The 20193-nt window shown below is 39.0% G+C and overlaps 3 protein-coding genes across 5 annotated transcripts; 1 reads left to right on the top strand and 2 right to left on the bottom strand.

Moving 5' to 3' along the window:
• Positions 1–1803: 1803 nt before the first annotated feature.
• On the bottom strand, positions 1804–7599 carry zbtb1 (zinc finger and BTB domain containing 1). Of its 2 annotated transcripts, none has more exons than XM_048206571.1 (2): positions 7433–7599; positions 1804–5897 (listed from the first exon to the last, which is right to left on the bottom strand). In XM_048206571.1, the coding sequence occupies exon 2, from the start codon at positions 5891–5893 to the stop codon at positions 3860–3862; it is 2034 nt and encodes a 677-aa protein (XP_048062528.1). In that variant the 5' UTR covers positions 5894–5897; positions 7433–7599; the 3' UTR covers positions 1804–3859. The 2 variants fall into 2 exon arrangements, with proteins under 2 accessions (XP_048062528.1, XP_048062529.1); XM_048206572.1 differs by lacking the exon at positions 7433–7599 and adding an exon at positions 7306–7406.
• Positions 7600–7644: 45 nt separating this feature from the next.
• zbtb25 (zinc finger and BTB domain containing 25) lies at positions 7645–13246 on the top strand. The gene is made up of 3 exons (XM_048206573.1): positions 7645–8750; positions 10030–10208; positions 11465–13246. Exons 2-3 carry the CDS (start codon positions 10036–10038, stop codon positions 12591–12593), a joined length of 1302 nt encoding a protein of 433 aa, XP_048062530.1. The 5' UTR covers positions 7645–8750; positions 10030–10035; the 3' UTR covers positions 12594–13246.
• A 1487-nt stretch (positions 13247–14733) lies between these two features.
• On the bottom strand, positions 14734–18336 carry si:dkey-1h6.8. 2 transcript variants are annotated; one of them, XM_048206570.1, is made up of 3 exons: positions 18149–18336; positions 16518–17587; positions 14734–16437 (listed from the first exon to the last, which is right to left on the bottom strand). In XM_048206570.1, the coding sequence occupies exons 2-3, from the start codon at positions 17472–17474 to the stop codon at positions 16429–16431; spliced, it is 966 nt and encodes a 321-aa protein (XP_048062527.1). In that variant the 5' UTR covers positions 17475–17587; positions 18149–18336; the 3' UTR covers positions 14734–16428. The 2 variants fall into 2 exon arrangements, with proteins under 2 accessions (XP_048062527.1, XP_048062526.1); XM_048206569.1 differs by having other exon boundaries at positions 14734–17587; positions 18149–18335.
• Between the last annotated feature and the right edge of the window lie 1857 nt (positions 18337–20193).

Here is a 20193-nt window from a genome sequence, read left to right as displayed (position 1 = left end):
TGTCAAATATGGAAACCCTTTTTTGATGGAGGGCCTACTAGTAGCCTACTGATGAAAGGCTAGAAATGCTCCTGAGCTAGCACTCATGTCATGAGGCAGCAGATAACCTGTTCATAATGTAAGTTACAAACGCATAGATAAGAATAAAACAGTGCCACCAAGTGGATAATAAAAGAATAACATGAAAACACATAAACAACAGCAGGCAGCCAGTGTGCTTTGTTCTTCCAGTAAACAAACATGCTGATGAAATACAAGCTGAGCTATATAGTGACAAAAGACATTAGGTTCACTTGCCAAAAATGTCTCTTAAATAAGAATTTCAAAGTAAGCCTATATAAGTTAATAGAAAAGTAACACATATATACTTTGAATCTTTAAAATTTGTCTGATTATAGAAGAATTCCCATCTTTACTTTAATCAGGGGTCTTTTTATTAAACACCTTCTGCCATCTTAGTCAGGTATTTCCCTAAAGAAAACGAAAAGTTCCTTTCCATGCTAAACTAATTTGGTTGGACAAATACAGAGTTTGTATGCGTCACAGTGAGCACCACAAGGCATCTAGAGATGGTTTCCAAAACCACAAGCTCATTGGCTGCAAAGGCAGTCAAGCTGTTAGGGGGAACATATAGGGATTAAAAGGCTTTTAACCAGACATAAACTCATTTTAGAGCCTGTGATAGGGCCTATTTGGGCATTTACGTATTTAAATATAGCAAAATACAGGCTATGTATGGGGAGGGATGATTTTGTGCTGATATTTAGAGTTCGGCATAGAAGTGGCCTAATGACATTTAGGTATACAATCCAAAATGGGATGTCTAAGATGATACCAAAAAAGACTCTAAGATCATCTTCCCTAAACCTGACCTGTTTCTCAGAGAGTGGTATATGTATAAAAAGCAGACTTCAGGCTAAATATTATGACAGAAATGTCACCATCTAGAGGTTAATGATGGCACTACACTGGAAACAAACAAACTGTTCATGTTCGTTCACTTTGGCCCATGTATTTGATTAGTTCACTATGTTTTTACTTTCCTACAGACCTACACAGATCTCTCCTTGTTCCAACTTTGGAGCTTAATTTCAAAATAAGAGTTGTGGCTTTCTGCTTTTCTTTTGGAAACACTTTTAGAGAGGGCACAGGTAGAATGATTGGTATCAGTGCTACTGTACATGAGCAATAATACATTTCATTGCCACAGCACTTGACATGGCAATGCAGCCCAAAGAAATCAGCAAAGCAAGCCATCGCCACACACAATGCATAAAAGTGATATGTAATCTGAAATGCATGTTGTTTTGCTTGTATGTTCAGTTTGACAAATGAAGCTTGCATTTGTAAACAAAAACTTTCACCAAATGAACCATGATTTGAACCATTTTAAAAGAACACAGTAGTATCGTTTTATAAATCTTGACATTGTAAAGACAATATAAAAGGAAATCTTTCAAACTACTTTTTAAAATGTACTTATTTTTTAATTATTCTATGCTTGGCAGGGGGTTCATCTATGCAAGTGATTGTGTTTGAGATGGCTGCTTAAATAAAGGGATAAAATATCCCGGATGGGTTTGGACTGAAGTGGTCATTTGCATGGCAAATATTACACTGCCATTGTCCAACAGTCAGAAGGCTATTATAGTTCAGCAGTCAGCCTGTAGTCTGATTACAGAAAATATTTAATAAATGAATCATTGTCAAATTAAACAGTAAAGATAACCTATACAATATGTTTTGCATTCCCATTTGCTAAAATCGCTGAGAATGTAATGTCATTACATCACACAAATCACCCATTTTTAAACTTTTATTTTTCTTTTTAAATCCAAGAACATATGAAACACTGAAGGACATTTTTAAAATATGAACAAAAAACAGTATTTGCATAAATTCCTTTGAAATTTTTCAACCACAACATGTTTAGATCACAACACAACCCAAATACACTGCTGAAAAGCCAGTGCAAATGTTTGAGCTGTTTGTCTGTAAATTAATATTATTTGCTTGCTTTGGTCCTTAATAATAAATCTATTTGTCTGATAATCCCTCACAAATGTAACTACCGATGAAGAATACATGTGAGCTGCATAAAACCCACTGTCTTGATATACTTTTACACAATCCATTAAGTCATTAAGTTGCGTTAACTTGAATAGGCCAGTTTACTTCAATGTGGCAACTTATTTCAAACATAAGCGGAGCACCAACTGTCCAAAGTTTAGCCAGACTGCCTGCTCTTAATCCAATCATTCACTAGATTAATCTGTATGATCACATCTCCAAAAATCATCTCTCTGGCCTGTATGAACACCATGTAATTAAACTTTAAAAACACAAAACCAAACCAACCTGGCTATTTCACAGGATATTTCAGACAAGATAACGATTGCCGAAGTGCTTGTTTATTAATTCAAACATGTAATAATTTACCCTACACCCTTGTGCAAGCATTATATGGCATTTCCACATACTTCACATCAAGCTACAATAATTCAACAAGGTGTGAAATATTTGAAATGTTAAAAACTTATAAGCCTATTTAAGCTTTAGCTGGACCCTAAATGAAATCACATAGCTCGATTGCTCTGAACAATAGTCACATAGTCCTTATTATAAACAGATACTGCAGCTTGTGTACAAACTGGGAGATTTTATAAATCCATTTATATGAATATTACATGAACATCTTTGGGATGCTGAAATAACTACACACAATAAATGTTGTTTTACTCCATGAAACTCTGTTCACATCAACTCTGTGAATGCACACTAAATTAGGGTTGAATTTACAACAGTTTGCATAGATTCCTGGGTTTTGTATGAGTGATGATTAAGCATGTACAACTAGCTGAAAGGCATCAACAAAAGTGTTTTTTCTTTGCTTTTTACAATATTTTTAGTGTTCTGGTGCAAGGAAAGAAAAGTGTCCACATACTATTAGCAATCTATTCTCCTTTTATTATCTCTCCGCTTTAAAGGGATGGTTAGCCTAAAATGAAAATTCTGTCATCACTTACTCTAGTGTTGTTCCAAACCTGTATGACTTTCTTTCTTTTGCAGAACACAGAAGATATTCTGAACTATGTTTTAACGGTTTTCATCATCATCATCATCACAATGAAAGTCAGTGGAGTCCAAAACAAGATTAGACCCTGCTGACAAAAGCAGTCTGTAAAAAAAGATATTTTGAAAAGTGTCTGCTTATGTGATACCACAGATGGAAGAAAGTCACATAGGTTAGGAACTAAATGACGACAGAATTTTCATTTGGCTAAACTGTCTCTTTAAGGGCAATTGAATATGGAGGATTATGACAGGTAACGACACCAGAGCTACTTGAAATAATGATGAAATGGTAGCTATTATGTGCTTGAATCTCTGAAAAAAAGCACCACCAATAACAACAAAACAAAACAAAAAACCCCACCCCTTTGAGAAATGTTATCTTAAATACTAAAGTTAAAATGTTGGTAAACTTTAAACTTTAACGAGCCAATGTGCACCATCATTAAAGCTTCATGAACAGATATTATTTATTGGATGTAAAACTATTAGCCATGGGCCAGTTTCATAACTACAAACCTATATAGCAAACTCCACTGATAGTGTGATTTAGTCGATATCTAGACTTAACCAGTGCCTGGATATCCATCTTTAAGTAGAAGAAAATGAAAACAAAAGCTTGAGGCACTATATCCCACCAAAAACATTGAGCAACACATCAAGAATTTGCATACACATAGAAAGTGCAGTTGTAAAAGGTTACAATTGGTGTCTAAGTGCATAGATTTGTTCTCACATTTACAGTATGGCTTATTTCAAAGATTCAAAGATTGCAGAGAGAGGTCTCTCATTGTCTCTTGGTGTGCTTGGAGTTGTAGTGGCTCCGCATGTCTTTCCGGAGGCGGAACTTCTCTCCGCAAACGCCGCAGATGTACAGATGCACATCCATGTGCTTCTCCAGATGCTCGCCGCTTGGGAAAATCTGGAAACACACCTGGCAGATAGTCTCTCCGGCAGATAGGTGAGAGATCATGTGTCGCACATGATCGTGTTTAAGGAACGTACCCTGGTCGCACACGGGGCAGACGTACCGTGCCATTCCCTTGTGCATGTCAGTGTGCAACCGTAGCTGTCTTTCGCGCAGAAACTGTTTCCCGCAGGTCTGACACGTGAACTGCTTTTCCTTGGTGTGCACGGTGTAGTGCTCCCTTAGGTGACACCTTTGGTAAAAGCCTTTGCCGCAAATTGCACAGAAATGCTTGCGCCGATGGTCTGGCTCGCCGCCGTCGTCCAACAGGACGGGCCGGAAGGGCTCCTGTTCTGGACAAGACAACGTATGCTCCACTGCAAGACTTTCACTTTCAAATATTAACCCACAGAGTGGACAGCGAAAGCCAAGGTCGGCTCCTTCCAACAAGCTTTCTTCCATAGCCTCGGCATCTTCAAGCAGAAGCGAATCCTCACCTGGGGAGTCCGTCTCGGCCCCTTGGGGTTCACCACAGCGCTCGGCGTGCTCCTGCAGCTGCCTGCCTTTAATGAGAACTTGGCCGCACCTTCCACAGGCGCAGATATGTCCCATGTGGTTGGAGATGTAATGAGCAGACTGATCTTCCTCCGTCAACAGAGCTCCGCACAACTCACATGGAATGCACGCACCATCTTGCTTTTCCTCTTTGATCCGGTGCATCTTTGGATCCGTTTCCAACCCTGTGCTTTGGCCCTCCAAAGCATCCATGGCGGATACTCCAGCCTCTTCCTCGCTGTCAAACTTTATCTGGTCTGCAAGATTGTCTTTGTATGCCCTGGTACGAACTTTGCAGCTCCCTACGTTATGGTTCCCTACCTTCACAACTTTTATAGTTTCCAAATCATTCTCGGAATCATCGTCTCGTTCCACTTTAATGGTTATATTCCTGGAAAAGGCAGTTTCGCTGTCCATGCCAGTGGCGACGGACCTGATCACGGTCTCTGCATCTGGCTTGTGGTCTGGCCAGTCCTCTTCACCCTTGCAAACTGCTCTGTGTTCATCTGTACCCTCTGAGTTCGAACTCTCAGCTTTGCCAGAGTCACCGTAACCCTCTTTGCCAACTTTGGGCGTCTGGAAAGCTTTGCGATTGGTGCATGTGAGGATGTGTTCGATGAGCAGCTTTTCACAGCTGAACACAAAGCCGCAATCGTCGCATGTGTATGTGCGTCCAAACCGAGGACGTTCTTTCATGGCAGAGCTTCGGCCTGAAGTTCTCTTCCTCAAGTCGCACGGCTGGTCTGCAACGGTCTCTGAGTGTGGCGGAGGGTGTGGTATGACCACATCTTCAGCAGGCCTGACAGTTGAGATGTTAATGGTTTGACGAGCAGTTGTGGTTGAGGCTTTTGCTGTGCGTTCATTCTCAGAAGGGCTTGGCCGCTGCTGCTCAAACATTCGAACGCCAAACATCATCTTGCCTCCAACCACGCTGGATGAGGACGAGGAACTGGACGACGAAGAGGACGACGCAGATGACGAAGGTGTCAGATTGGATGTTCGGATGTCTCTGAGGTCCTCGAGTGAGTCTGGGATGTAGTACATTTGTAGGTAGGCCATAGATGATTTCAGCTCCTCAAACTCATAGTGATCCACAACGATTCGGCCAAGGTACATGAGCTGCAGGATGAGATCGAAGCACTCTGCGCTGATCTGCATGTTGCTGAGATCAAACCGCGCAGTCCCCTGCTGATCCCGGATGAACATCATTCTGAAGTACGAGCTGCAGGCTGCCAGCACGGCCTTGTGGGCCCTGAAATAAATGTCCCCTATGGCAATACAGCAGTCACAGAGGAAACCCCATTCCCTTTGGTTGTTGAGCTGCTGCAGGACATGCTCACTGTGGCTTGGCCTTGCCATTACCCTGTGAACAATTATAAAGAAACACATAGTAAGACCCAAGTTTGAGGAATCATCTTCTTTTTCACAGGTGTGCAAAATAAATAGTTGATCTTACTGTGGATGTGCAATAATTTTGCAATGGAATGAAACATGGAGTTCAGGTGTCTGAAGATACGTTTTTAAAAGTTGAACTACTTTCAAATTGACATGTCATTCTGTCATAAAAATACAACACTCATCACAGGACACCCCACAACCCCACAACAGAAAAAGACGTGTGGATGAATAATAAAAATCAACTTCCATGAGAGTTTTATTATCCAAATTTTCAAACAGCTAAAGAACAGCTCACTAATTCAAGCATCGACACTAAAAAAATATTTAAGCTTTTCAATGGTTTGGAAAAAAGTCTCTAATCAAAGCTGTGTATATATATATATATATATATATATATATATATATATATATATATATATATATTAAATAGAGTAAAAATAATGAAAATTGTGAAATCTCTTTGCAATTTAAGATAACTGTTTTCTATTTAAATACATCTTAAAATGTAATTTATTCCTGTGACGGCAAAGCTTTTCGGCATCCATTATTCCAGTCTTCAGTGATCCTTCTGAAATTATTCTAATATGCCGATTTGGTGCTTAAGAAACATTGTTTATTATTATAAATGCTGAAAAAAAGTGCTGCTTCATATTTTTTTGTGGAAACCATGATATATTTCAGGATTCTTTGATGAATAGAATGTTCAAAGGAACAGCATTTATTTGAAATAGAAATCTATTATAACATTATAAATGTCTTTATTGTCACTTTGATCATTTTAATCCATCCTTCCTTAATATAAGTGTTTTTTTATCGCTGACCCCAAACTTTTAAACAGTAGTGTATATTAGAAAAATCTCTAGATAAAATAGTCAAACTCACTAATCAACTAGACACTTAGTATTGAACACCTAGTCGACCTTAGTCACTCACACCTAGATGTAAAACTTAATAGCCATTTGGCTATATGAAACAAATACAGTATTTGCACTGCACTGAAACCAAATGAGCAACTCGCCACGTAAGATTCCTTAAAAGGTGCAAACTTGGTCAATAAACTCAGATGATCTGGCTATAATAATTAATGGAATCTACCGTATAATTAATTAGCTTCAAATTTAGCTCGTTTCCTCCGTTCAGCTCCATCATAAAGCCAAAAGAGGTTTACATCCCGCCCCCGCGTTCTCATTGGCCTATTTCAGAGACAGAATCATGCGGGCGTTGTGGCTGTCAATCATACACCGCACTTAAAAGTAAAATCAAACTACTTGGACAACACACTAAAGATCTAACCATACGATTGCCCATAGTGACAACATTAAGTTTTAAAAGGATCTGTTACTCAAGAGACAGCAGAACAGAATATATCTGACCATTGTGGTAGGGAGATCTCTCACGCAAGCATGCAGTGCCACCCCCGCGCAGCTTCCCGCACATACGCTATGAGCTTCACATTACTGCAGCTCGTGTTTACACGCAAAACACACGGAAAATACTCACCGACGGTAATGGGCGCTAACTTGTAGCGAACGACAGAATTCGAGTTAAAACACAGAGTGAAGAAGTTCCACCTCTTTTGCCTTCGTCCAAGCGAAAACTTGGGACGAGAATAGCTAATCTCGAGGGCGAAGCCCCTTCTGTGCAGCGCGGATGAAAGAACTTCCGCACAGCCGCTCTGCGAGCTCTATCACCGCACTGAGATCCGGCCCCGCTCACGCAAATCCAGCCCGCCCCAGCACGCGCAGCACAGTGAAAATGCAACCAAACCATGTATGAAAATATGCTCTTCAGGACGAATGCGGTAACAAACGGAGTAGAAATAATAATGATTTAATATAGCTTATATTTTGCACTTTTTCAGCAAGAACTAGATAATTTGGTAGTAGTTTTATATAATGATTTTTTTAATATAAATAATAAAAATATAATAGAAAAACACTACCACCATGCCAACCATTTAAGGGAATTGAATTTCTAACAAAAAGTTGGTATTTGATTATGATGGAAATGAGAAGCCACAGTCTGCAAAGCAGAAATATCACTATTTTTGTACATCATTTTTTCACCACATTTTTAGGTAAATAATAAACATGTTATTGTGTAACATTTAAAATTTTATATAATTACAATTCTCAAAAAATTAAAAATATGTTATACATTCAATTAATTGACTGCTAGCTAACTTGTGTTATTGAGTCCAATAATTATCTAAAAAGTACACACACACACACACACACACACACACACACACACACACTAATCATAAAAACACACTGTGACAGGTACTATCTACTTGTTCAGTTCTTTATTCTAGGATGTGTGATAGCCTAATGTTACATGATTTTGCAAAGACATATAATCTTTCGATTATTCAAGTTGTTAGAAGTGTCCCTATTGTATATATGCTATGTGTGTTAAACAAGTTAATGAGCGCCACAGATGGTCTTTCAGAATCTTTTGCAAAACTGGCTTTGCTCTGTCGTCCATGCAAGTTGTCAAATGTTTATAGCCTACTTTACGCATTTCGTTAAGCGAGTTTACCACACTAGATAGACTAGGCTATAGAATTGTCTACACTGCGTCTGAGTGATCTTTCGACATAAAAGAACAAAATCGTTACGGACGAGCATAGAAATACAAGCAAAGCGTCTGCTTTGTGTTTTCACTATGCCTGCGTCTGGATCAGCTAATGTACAGTACGGTCACGTGACGGATAACAAGCTAAGCCGTCAATCGCATAGGAAGAACCGCGAGACCATAAGAGAATTTTCCTGCTGCAACAAACACGAAATTATTAGCAGTTTCTCTCATATAGTTGGTAAGAATGCATTTTTTTGCGACCGTATTGGATGCATTATGTCTGTGCTGTGGTACATGCATGTTTTGTTGGCCAAGGTGCATGAAAACGTACACCGTTTCTTCGACAACACTTGATCGGTGTAGACCAGACGTGTAAAATTATTATGATTCTGTCGCGGACAAATCTGCTGGGAGTCAGACTATGCACATTACAGAAGCAAGAACTGAATAGCTCCTACACGATATTTTGTGTATTCCATTCGTTCAGTCATGACATTTTCCTATGCGACGAACAATTGCTGTTTGTTAATGTCCTTTTGTGTATTGATATTAAGAATCACTGTCAGGTATTGTCTGGTCAGGTCTGCATGCAAAGATTTTAAAATGTTGCACTGTAACCATTACAAGCCAGACGTTGCTGTTTCTCCGTAGGTATTTAATAGAATTGATACAATGATTCAATATCATTCTTCGATTAAGTTATAGCATATATTCAGAAGAAAGTACCACTTCGGATGAAAATTATTCCTATAAAATCACCGAATAATACCTATAAATAATGTAAGAATGCAATTTACACATCATATGCGTTTCAATGTTAAAAAAAGCCAATCCTATCCAGATGTAAACATCTGGTATGTCTCAAAATTTGTTAAAATATTATGGCCATTTTGATCGATAGAGGTCGCCAGGTACTCAGTAAACTCAGGCTCTTCTGAGAGACTCCTTATTAGTTGGTTCTGGCACTAGCTGGTTCATCATGTTAAAAGGCTGACTGGGACAAGGAAAAATAAGTATGTCAGAGAAGATAAAAAAGAGAAATATAGTTTAAAAGTAAGTCCTTTACACATGCAATCTTTGTATTTCTTATATGCATTTTTCATATAAAGTATACATATATGCGTTATATACATATAAAAAGTTTTCTTAAGGTTGCTGTATTGGACCTGAACAAAAAAAACACCTTTTCATAAAAATTCAAAATATGTGGCAGTGAAAATTTTTTTTTTTTTTTATAAAATGTCAAAATTACATCTTTTATAAAGACATGAGACAAAGGAGATGTAAAATATGTTCATTATAGAAGAGGATGTTTTTTTAAATAACTCAGTAGATACAGAAGATACCAAATTTATGTTGCTAGAAATGTTGACTAAATAAACTACACTGACAAATATAGGTAAATGCCATTATTACTAATACCAGCATAATATGCAGAACAGTAGGCTATTAAAGTTATGCAAAGGAATTTATTTGGTTGAATTTTGTCTTCTACCTATGTATGTTCTATGTAACAGGTTGAGATGGACGTGTCTGGTCACAGTCTGTTCCTCCTGCAGCAGCTGAACGTCCAAAGGGAGTTTGGCTTTCTGTGTGACTGCACTGTTGCCATTGGCAATGTATACTTCAAGGCTCATCGTGCAGTCCTCGCTGCCTTCTCAAACTACTTCAAAATGATCTTTATCCACCAGTCCAGGTTAACTAAAGCTCTAAAACTACCACTTTTCGAAACAACCACCTGTTTAATTTATCTTGAAGTGTACCAACATAACAGTACTGAATTGAAGGGTCGTCATGCTGACATACACTGATAATCAAATAAGAATGTGGAGGAAGTCGAGATAGCTTGATTGATAAACATTAAAATTTGTTGCACATTAATAATAATATCAAATATAGACCAAATGACAATTATTAAACACAATTTGATGTAAATTAATAAATTGCTGATTGTGTTTTTAAAGGGTTAGGCATGTCGTTCCAAACCCGTAAGATCTTCGGAACACAAATTAAGATATTTTTGATGAAATTCGACAGCTCTCTGACTCCTCCATAGACAGCAAATTAATTACTACTGTCAAGGCCCAGGAAGGTACTAAAGACATCGTTAAAATAGTCCATGTGACTACAGTGGTTCCAGGTTCTACGTCGAGATGGTCCTCACTGCAGAACACGAGATCCAGGGGGCGAGGTTGGATACAGATCCAACTCCTCCCACTTTACATATCCCTAAACCTACCCGTCTCCACCCCCTGGATCTAAACCTACCCATCTCCACCCCCTGGATCTGTATCCAATTCCTCCCACTTTACACATCCCTAAACCTACCAGTCTCCACCCCCTGGATCTCGTTTTTCTGCAGTGAAGGGCTACCGTCTACGTCAGAACGCCGACTCATTATTGGCCGGCTCCTGCATGCATCCTGCTGCTCACGTGAACAGCATCGGCCAATACTAAGCCGGCATTCTGACATAGAACCTGGAAGCGCTGAACGTAAACAGCATAGGAGAATGACAGAAGACAAGAAATTGTTGAATAAAATAATTATTTTTATGTTTTTGCGCACAAAAAGTATTCTCGTCACTTCATAAAATTAAAGTTGAACCACTGCAGTCATGTCGACTGTTTTAACAATGTCTTTAGTACCTTTCTGGTCCTTGACGGTGGTATAACATGAGGGTGAGTAATTAATAACAACATTTTTACTTTTGGGTGAACTAACCCTTTAATTCAGTGTTTCTCAACTCCAGTCCTCGGGACCCACTGCTCTGCACATTTTGTATGTATCCCTTATTTAACACACCTGATTTAGATCATCAGCTCATTAGGAGAGTCTGCAAGAACTGAATTGAGTGTGTCAGATAAGAGAGACATACAAAATGTGCAGAGCAGTGGGTCCCGAGGACTGGAGTTGAGAAACACTGCTTTAATTGACTTTCCTGCTTTTTTCAGTGAGTGCATCAAGATCCAGCCCACAGATATTCAACCAGATGTCTTCAGCTACCTGTTACACATCATGTACACAGGCATGGGTCCCAAACAACCTGTTGACCAGGGCAGACTTCAGGAAGGCATCAAGTTCCTCCATGCATACCAGCTTTGCCGTAAAACAGGCGAGGGTGGCCCTGATGCATCCTCTGACCCCATCCGTATGTCCAATCTATATGGCATCCAAATCTCTTCGCAGCTGGCCAGTAAAGAGAACTCGGCCCTGAAGGCTGGTGGTTCACGGGACCCTGAGGACAGCTGCTCCAGCTCTAGGGCTGATCGCACACATGGCCGTTTAGCTCTCGCTGTAGGGCTGGAGGGCATCGGATCTGAGCGACAGCCTCAAAGCTTCCGTGCGGCGTCCTCGGTAGCCTCAGGGGATGACTCTGACATTTCGGCACGGATAAAACAGGAGCGGGTAGAGGAAGAAGAACAACAGGAAGGCGACAAGGAGCCTTGCTCTCTCTCCCCAGCCCAGGTGAGCCCCTGTCAAGCCGGCCTATTCAAAGATGGCCCTCTAGCGCTTTTGTGCCCACGATGTGGTGAACGCTGTCTGTCACCCGAAGGCCTACAAGAGCACCTTTTTACCCATGCAGCCTGTGCCCTCGAGCCTAGCGGTCTGATGGAAGGCCCTTCAGAGGACAAAACTGGGGAGCACACGTCCCTGGAGGAGAGGCAACCTCATAAGGAGCGCATAGACTCTGGTAGTCTGGAGGAGGCCCTACGGCAGAGCCAGGCCCTGGCAGATGAGCTCGCTGTGGAACTCAGGCGAGGCGGCGGGACCGGACGAAGCGGCAGCCCATTGGCAGCCTTCACACGAAAGCGAAAGATGGCCTGCGCCGTCTGCAATCTTCGTTTCTCGCAGAAGAGCCAGCTGCAGGAGCACATGTTCGCCCATGTGGGCAAGCCACTGCGATACCATCGCTACAGCCGCTTCTGCGGACAGCTGCTCCATGGCTGCGAGGGTCAGCCAGATATTACCGCAGCCACAGGAGAGGAGGCAGCCAAGGACACTCAGGATAATGGGAGCTCCTGCTACTCACTGGACTCTGAGGTCTCTCAGGAGAGCGTGGACGCAGTGACTGTGGAATGACGTTGTGTTTGACATATATTCATGTGAACACACAATGTATGGTAAAGGAATATTCTGGGTTCAGTACAAGTTAAGCTCAATCAATAGCATTTGTGTGGCATAATGTTGATGAACACAAAGAGCAAAAAGAGCAAAAATCTCGCTTTGAGTGAGACACTTTGGAAATTAATGGGGTCAATCTCTAAAAATTTTAAATATTCACTGTTTCAACAGTACAGCCACACAGCGTAAACAAATTAGGTGTTAACATGATTACTTACTAACCTTTTCTGTGTAAAGTTATACTATATACAGGCCATTGTTTTAAAGTCGACAACAACAGGCGCACATGTTGACGAGCTCTTGTGTAGGGTTAAGAAATACGTGGAACCCTAGATAAAACATTTTTATTGGGGATATCTTCAGGACAGAAATAGAGCAGACACTGGAAAAGGATGACATTTTGTAGTGTGCATGTGTCGACCGTGTGCATGCTGTCAAATGGAGCATCCTTAGAAAGGCTATGTGTTCGGCTGTATGTGTACACTAAGCATTTGCATCAAAACTTAAGTATACTTTGGGCTTAAAGCGTTAGTTCACCCAAAAATGAAAATTCTGTCATTAATTACTCACCCTTATGTCGTTCCACACCTGTAAGACCTTGTTCATCTTCGAAAGACAAATTAAGATATTTTTTGATGAAATCCATTTCTCTGACCCCTCCATAGACAGCAATTTAACCACCACTTACAAGGCCCAAAAAGGTAGTAAAGACTATTAAAATAGTCCATTGACAACAGTGGTTCAACCTTAATTTTATGAAGCGACGAGAATACTTTTTGTGTTCAAAAACAGACTTTATTCAACAATTTCTTCTCTTCCCTGTCATTCTCCTATGCTGTTTACATTGTAGACTCATTATTGGCTGGCTCCTGCATCAGCATCACAAGCATGCGTCAGTGTTTTGACGTAGAACCTGGAAATGCTGCACTGTGTGTACAACATAAACAGCATAGGGGAATGACAGGGAAGAAATTGTTGAATAAAGTTGTTATTTTCATATACATATATATTTGTATATTCTCGTCGCTTCATAACATTAAGGTTGAACCACTGTAGTCACATGGACTATTTTAACGATGTCTTTACTACCTTTCTGGGCATTGAAAGTAGTAATAAAATTGCTGTCTATGGAGGGGTCAGAAAGCTCTCGGATTTCATCAAAAATATTTTAATTTGTGTTCCGAAGATGAACGAAGGTCTCGTGTGTTTGGAACGACATGAGGGTAAGTAATTAATGACAGATTTTGTGTGTGCAAAATGCCATAAATGCTGTCATTTGAGTTTGAACCCAGCTTGTTTTGAACCCAGACTATTCCTTTATTGAATTTTGTTTTCTGACTCAGCACTTCTGTCCTGTCTCAAAAGTCCCTGTCATTGTTAAAACATAAAATAATTTTGTTTAAAACTTAGTGTTGATGATTGTAGTGTTGATGTATAATGATGTTGCTGACTCTTGGATGACTGAACACTGTTGGATCAATTATATATTCAAAGAAAGTATTAAATCGACAAGCACATGCGCATGAAACTCAAATAGCACTATAAAGTGCCACATTTGACAAACGACCGCAATCATAATATTTGTTTTTAGAGGCCAGCTTAAGTTAATACTATGTGATTATTTATTGTTTATTTCTGGGTTGTGGCCTAATGAGTGAAACCGTGCGAAGAGTCTAAATGATTTCCTCCCTAAATCGAATTTCCTACAAAACGGGTTCAGTGCCTTAGAATATTTTTTTGCCAAACAGCTCTGTAAAGAAAAGCACTTAATCTATTGCTCAGCCAGTTGAACCAAATCCAGTTGTTTTTCATTTTCAAGTTAACAGTGAACAGTGCCTATTTGTGCAAAGTTGTCCAAGACATCTACACAATCAGAATAATATTATCAAATGAATGTGAGCAACTGGTGCTTTTCTAAAAGCTTTTTGATATGTTGAAGGACTTTCATGATTATATTCTGTATGGAACACAGAGTATAATCCAAGTTTGCTAACAATCTTACTACATAAACTGGGACAGTGCATAGCTAGCAAGATGGGACAATGCCACTTTAAATGTCTAACATAACACTTCTGGACAAAACAGCAATGGCACATAGTTTCCAGTCATGTTTCAAATGCTGAGACATGACAAAAATGTTTTATTTAGAATGATTGATCAACTTTAAGACATCACTGATGGTAGACATGGTTTCTTTGTGCTGTATTTGAACTGTCAAAGCACCACTTTTTGCAGTTATATTAATTGAGTACTCAAATTGAGGCTGGTGTACTGTGATGAGTATTTTATATCAGCAAAACTTACATTTGTGTTATTTGTGTGACTTGTGTAGTGCATTTAAACAGTCCCTTTTCAGTTTTATTCATCATCAGCACTCAGTGCCATTGTGTGATAATGTGTTTGGTTATTTATTTATTTTTTTAAATAAATGGCACATTGAATAAACTGATTTATAATGCATCTGCTTTGGTTGTATACTTGTCATTGGTTTCAATGGAACTGACTTTAAAGGGATAGTTCACCCCAAAATGAAGATTCTGTCATCATTTACTCCTCAAATCCTTAAACCTTATCATTATAAACCTGCTGCATGACTTTATTCTACAACTTGGGACTTTTTTAGTCCTCATTGACTTTCATTGCATGGACAAAAACATTCTTCAAAACATCTAATTTTGTGTTTCACAGATTCATATAGGTTTGCAACAACATGCTTGTGAGTAAATGATGACAGAATTTTAATTTTTGGAAGAACTATTCCTGGAACTGACCATCTTGTAGTAACATCTTAGTGCCACAAGAGAGTAGCATGTAGTCACAAAAGCAAACATCTTCCCTGCTGCCAACTCGGTGTAATCATTATCTTCAAGCATTACTCCCAGGCTTGTCATGTACAGTATACAGTCACTTAACATAACAACAACTTCACTGAACTGTAGGCTTCAGTCAGGGCCTCATTTAAATACGAATTGAGCAACCGATACACACACCTGGGTCCTTAGACCACTTATTTCCATAAAAACGTTGCCTTAACTTTTACACAACATATCATAAGCATGTGGCTCAATGCCTTCTTGGAATCATGTGTGAGATATCCATTGCTATAGAAACTACACTGCAGTATCATAGGGAATAACGCAGTATAAAAAATATGAACATTAAGTGTACAAACGATCATGAAAATAGGTTAATCATGCAATTACAAATTTACAGCATTAAAATCACACAATGAATACAAACTTTTCCACAATCTGACATCAATCATTTTATCTTTACAAACATTACCAATGTATTTATATATGTGTCATCTTACACTTAATCACATGAAATTCTTTTCCTCTTTTATGCATCTTATTTATACCATCTCAGAGAAATACAAAATTAATTCGCCAAATAAAGAATGTGAGGTTACGCGTGGTCCAAACTTATCTGATTGTGCTGCTGCTCGATTGTGAGCTGTTCCACAGCACCGCGGATGGCTGCTTGCACCATTGAAATTGCCGTCTGAATCAGTAAGGTCTCGTTACATCGGCCGTGGTCTAGTTCAGTAGACGCATTTAGGTCTGAAGGATGTAGTGTGTTGTTTGTTAGGCTGTTTATTTTTAAATGTTGCCAGGACCCATTCATTGTAAGACCATCAAACTGTGGTGCCTCATTCACGTTCTCTTCCTCTGATGAATATGCATGCTCGATAGTAATCACTGGCCTGCATTTTACATCATTCTCTATAGACTCCTTATTTAAGACTAGCAGATCATGTGCTGATGATGTGCCCGGCAACTCAGAGTCGAAACTACGGCCACTGCAACATGATAGAGGAACATCAGAATCCAAAAGACCACTAGTTTGTAACACCTCGTCATCTTCTTTATTCATACTCACATCTCGGTCAGGACATATTTCCTGCTCCTTATCCATGTGGTCAGACTTTATGTTAATGCTCACATCTGCACTGAATGTAAATTTTTCTGGAATGCTTTCCGCTTGTATTTGTTGCTCTTCCTTTTGGTTCTCTTCTTTCTCGATACTGGGAATGTCCATAACAGCTGGAAGTGATTGATTCAGTTGATCAGCTAGTTCTTTTTGTGTTGCATTGGGAACACTACACTCAAACTGATCAATATGAGGTGCTTTCTTCCTTCTTGGAAAGATGCGGTAGATCTTTTTAAATGTCAAATCTTTCGGTGCCGTTATCTCCTGACAAACCATGCCTCCTTGCTCTTTACATCCTCCTCCTAGACAGACATTAGATGTGGCAGATCTCTTAGAAATGGGCCACACTGTGAAAAAAACTCTCTTTTTACTTTTTCCATTAGGAACATCCTTATTTTTTGCATTACTCAGTTTACTCTCACACACAGAGTTGCACATGTTGTGTTGAGCTTTGTTTTTGCTTTCTGTTCTGTCTGATTCCTTCTTCTTGCCACACCTGAGGAGTGAGGAAAATGTCCTCTTAATGGATGTTTTAGAAGCGCTTCTGGTCATTTTCATTTTACTTTCCATATTTTCATCTTTGCTTTCATTCTCCTCCAGTGTTAGAAGAATTCCTGAGGTATCTCCTGGAGCATCTGGCTGGGTTTCCCTCTCGTCTGAGGCTTTTTGAGGGCTGTGGTGGGTAATAAGTGAAGATTCATTGTCTTTGCCATCATTGTTTTCTTGATCAATATTCTCCACTGTGCCATCACAGGATTTAGCTTGTCTTTGCCTTCTCTGTGATTTACCTTCAAATTTATCCTTTGATTTGGACTTTCCCAACAAAAGTCTTGGTGGACCCGTCAGTTTTCTCTTCAAGCCCACCTTCTCCTGACAGTCTGGTAATTCTGTCTCTTCCACGGACATGGTTAATTAAACTGTACCAAAGTCAATAATAGTTCTCACTGCCAATATTAGATCAATTACATAAGCGGGTGTTTTCTCCACTTACATACTGTCAGCTTAAAGATGTGGAGATGCTGCAAACAAACATAAAAACATTGTATTGCTTAAGTAAAAGGTTTTCTGTATTTCACTTGTTGGTTGAAACATACTTACTGACTTGTTTGTCTTTTTATATATCACACATTTAAAATATTCATCTTTAAGTATTTTTTTTTTATCATACTAAGAGACGACACACGATGCAACGTTTACAGCACAAACAACAAACTCGCATACTGGGTGTGACTCCAATGAGAATGAAAACATCCTTTATGAGAATAACTCAACAGGCTAGGCGTTTTGCTAACAGGTTCTAACAGTAAAAGTGAACTATAAAAATACCATTAATGGCAAATATCAACTTTAAATTATAGGCGACAGGAATAAATATATCTCAGTATAACGTCACAACTCGACGACTACTAAAAAACGTATTTTTGTTTGTAAGTTTGTGACAAATGACAAACGGTCATGACTTTTGCATCTAAATCTTTATGATGTCAAATATAACTCATGCGAAGAACAGCAGGTTAGGCTAACTTGGGTTAAAAAGTGGTACAACAACGTACTCATTAATGAGAAGTTAAAACACCTACCTGTAAAGTGAAGAGCACGACATAAACTTGGCAGTGTTGTGGGGGGCGATGAGATTCAAAGAGCGTTTATAAATCCACTCGCAGCTCTGTCTGCCGCGCGCAGACTTGCGCCGACACTCAGCTCAGCATGTACGCGCCTATCTGTTTCCATAACGACCAGCTGATTGACGCTTTATGTGAGCGTGCCCGTCATCCATCCAATCAACACGGCGGAGGCTCTGCTAATGTTAAGATATTATTGATATCCATCATTGCGACCACGTACACAATTTCCAGACACAATTACACAATTTTGCCTTTTTTGTCCACACGTAAACGTCGAAAATACACTAAACTGGCAATTTATTCAACTACGAGTAGTCTACTTTTGGCCCTTGAAACACTTCTCACACTCTCATTAGTTTAATTTATCTGTACTAACAATGTCATTGTTAGTGGACATATTTTAGCACTTTTTAATATCTGTTAAAATGACAACTTTATTGGAAATGATAAATAAAATATTTTCTTCAGGTGATAATTGCCTTGTTTTATCTCACATCAAATGTTTTTATTTCATCTAGAGCATGATTAATTTTGTCACCTTGGTAGCAAGTAGGCTACCACGTTTTGATAACTAAAAAATTGTTGGTCCTGATGAGTAGATTGTAATACTGAGGAACAGTTTTTGACATTTTTGAAAAAACCTAATATGAAAAAGTTTCACATAATATTGAAATGGTTTGTTTACACTTTTAGATCATCATCATTACACACACACACACACACACACACACACACACACACACACACACACACACACACACACACACACACATTATATATATTTTTTATTCATGATTTTTGTTTAAACCCAATTTGTAGGTTAATCGTGGCTCATCTATGTGGGCTATACACTGATAAAACAAGCAATATTCACTTTGCCAGTTCAATGACTACTGAACTTCAAATTATTACAAACAAAAATCTTTAATCTGGCAGTTATATGAAACGTCCATGATGAGCAGATGGCACACAGAAATTAATTCTCATTTGGAGGCTCGCTTGATGTTTGCAAAAGACATATGTGCAAATATGACCTGTTATCTCATTTTCCCAGAATCTTCTTTATAGTTATGCCTGTAGCAGATATTTCCTTATGGTACCTTTTAGCTGGACAGCTTTTTTTTATCATTCAGGCATGTTTTAAACTTTGTTCAGAGGACGGATTGCCTATTTCTCTCTGGACATATATGACACTTATTCACAAAATGTTATTTCAGGCTTAAAGCCACCAATGTTAATGTTTAGTGACATGAGGTCCCAGAGGTCTGAGGGAAATATGCCCTTGAAAGCCTCACCAGAAAAGCAAAAAACTTACAAAGTACTTGACAAAGCTAGAACAGTATTTAGGCCTGGCAGAGTTCACTTGGGTTCACTAGAATGGGCTGCCTCATGATAAACCTGGTGGAAAAAATCCCAGACTAACCCCTGAATGAAACAGGCCAGACGCGCACTCAGTATCTCACTTAGCAAATATGGCTCTATTTTCATGGTGACAGACCCATTTGACATTGAGCAAAATGTGCTAAAATATGATCATACCTTTTATTTTAGGATTTTCCTTCAGTATCTGGATACAAAGGAGTTTAACTGTTCATTGCATAAATGTAGGTTTTCCATGAAACTTATAACATTTTAAAACATTAAAACATAAAAACAAGAAGACAATAATTTGTTAAAATAAACCCCCTAAACTTTGGGTTTAGCTTTAGATTAGCTCATTTATTCAACAGTATCAACACAGCAATTAATGCAAGATAGAACATGCAGGGAAGAACTGTATGTATATAAACACACACACACACACACACACACACACACACACACACACGGAAGTGTCCTCATAAACCATGTTTACATTGTAATACCCATGTCATTATACACATTTGTGTGCTCATAAAACACATATGCCAGAACACACAACACACACCAGCATACATATACACAAAAACACCAGCATACATATACACACACACACACACACACACACACACACACACACA

This window comes from Megalobrama amblycephala, linkage group LG11 (genome assembly GCF_018812025.1).
Source record: "Megalobrama amblycephala isolate DHTTF-2021 linkage group LG11, ASM1881202v1, whole genome shotgun sequence".
In the NCBI taxonomy this organism is placed as follows: Eukaryota; Metazoa; Chordata; class Actinopteri; order Cypriniformes; family Xenocyprididae; genus Megalobrama; species Megalobrama amblycephala.
Note: the sequence above shows the minus strand (reverse complement) of the source record. Positions and strands in the feature narration are given on the sequence as shown.

Coding starts and splice junctions, on each gene's coding strand:
- zbtb25 (XM_048206573.1), top strand. CDS start 10,036: ATGGACGTGTCTGGTCACAGTCTGTTCCTCCTGCAGCAGCTGAACGTC. Junction 10,209..11,464: donor ATCTTTATCCACCAGTCCAG/GTTAACTAAAGC, acceptor TGCTTTTTTCAG/TGAGTGCATCAAGATCCAGC.
- zbtb1 (XM_048206571.1), bottom strand. CDS start 5,893: ATGGCAAGGCCAAGCCACAGTGAGCATGTCCTGCAGCAGCTCAACAAC.
- si:dkey-1h6.8 (XM_048206569.1), bottom strand. CDS start 17,474: ATGTCCGTGGAAGAGACAGAATTACCAGACTGTCAGGAGAAGGTGGGC.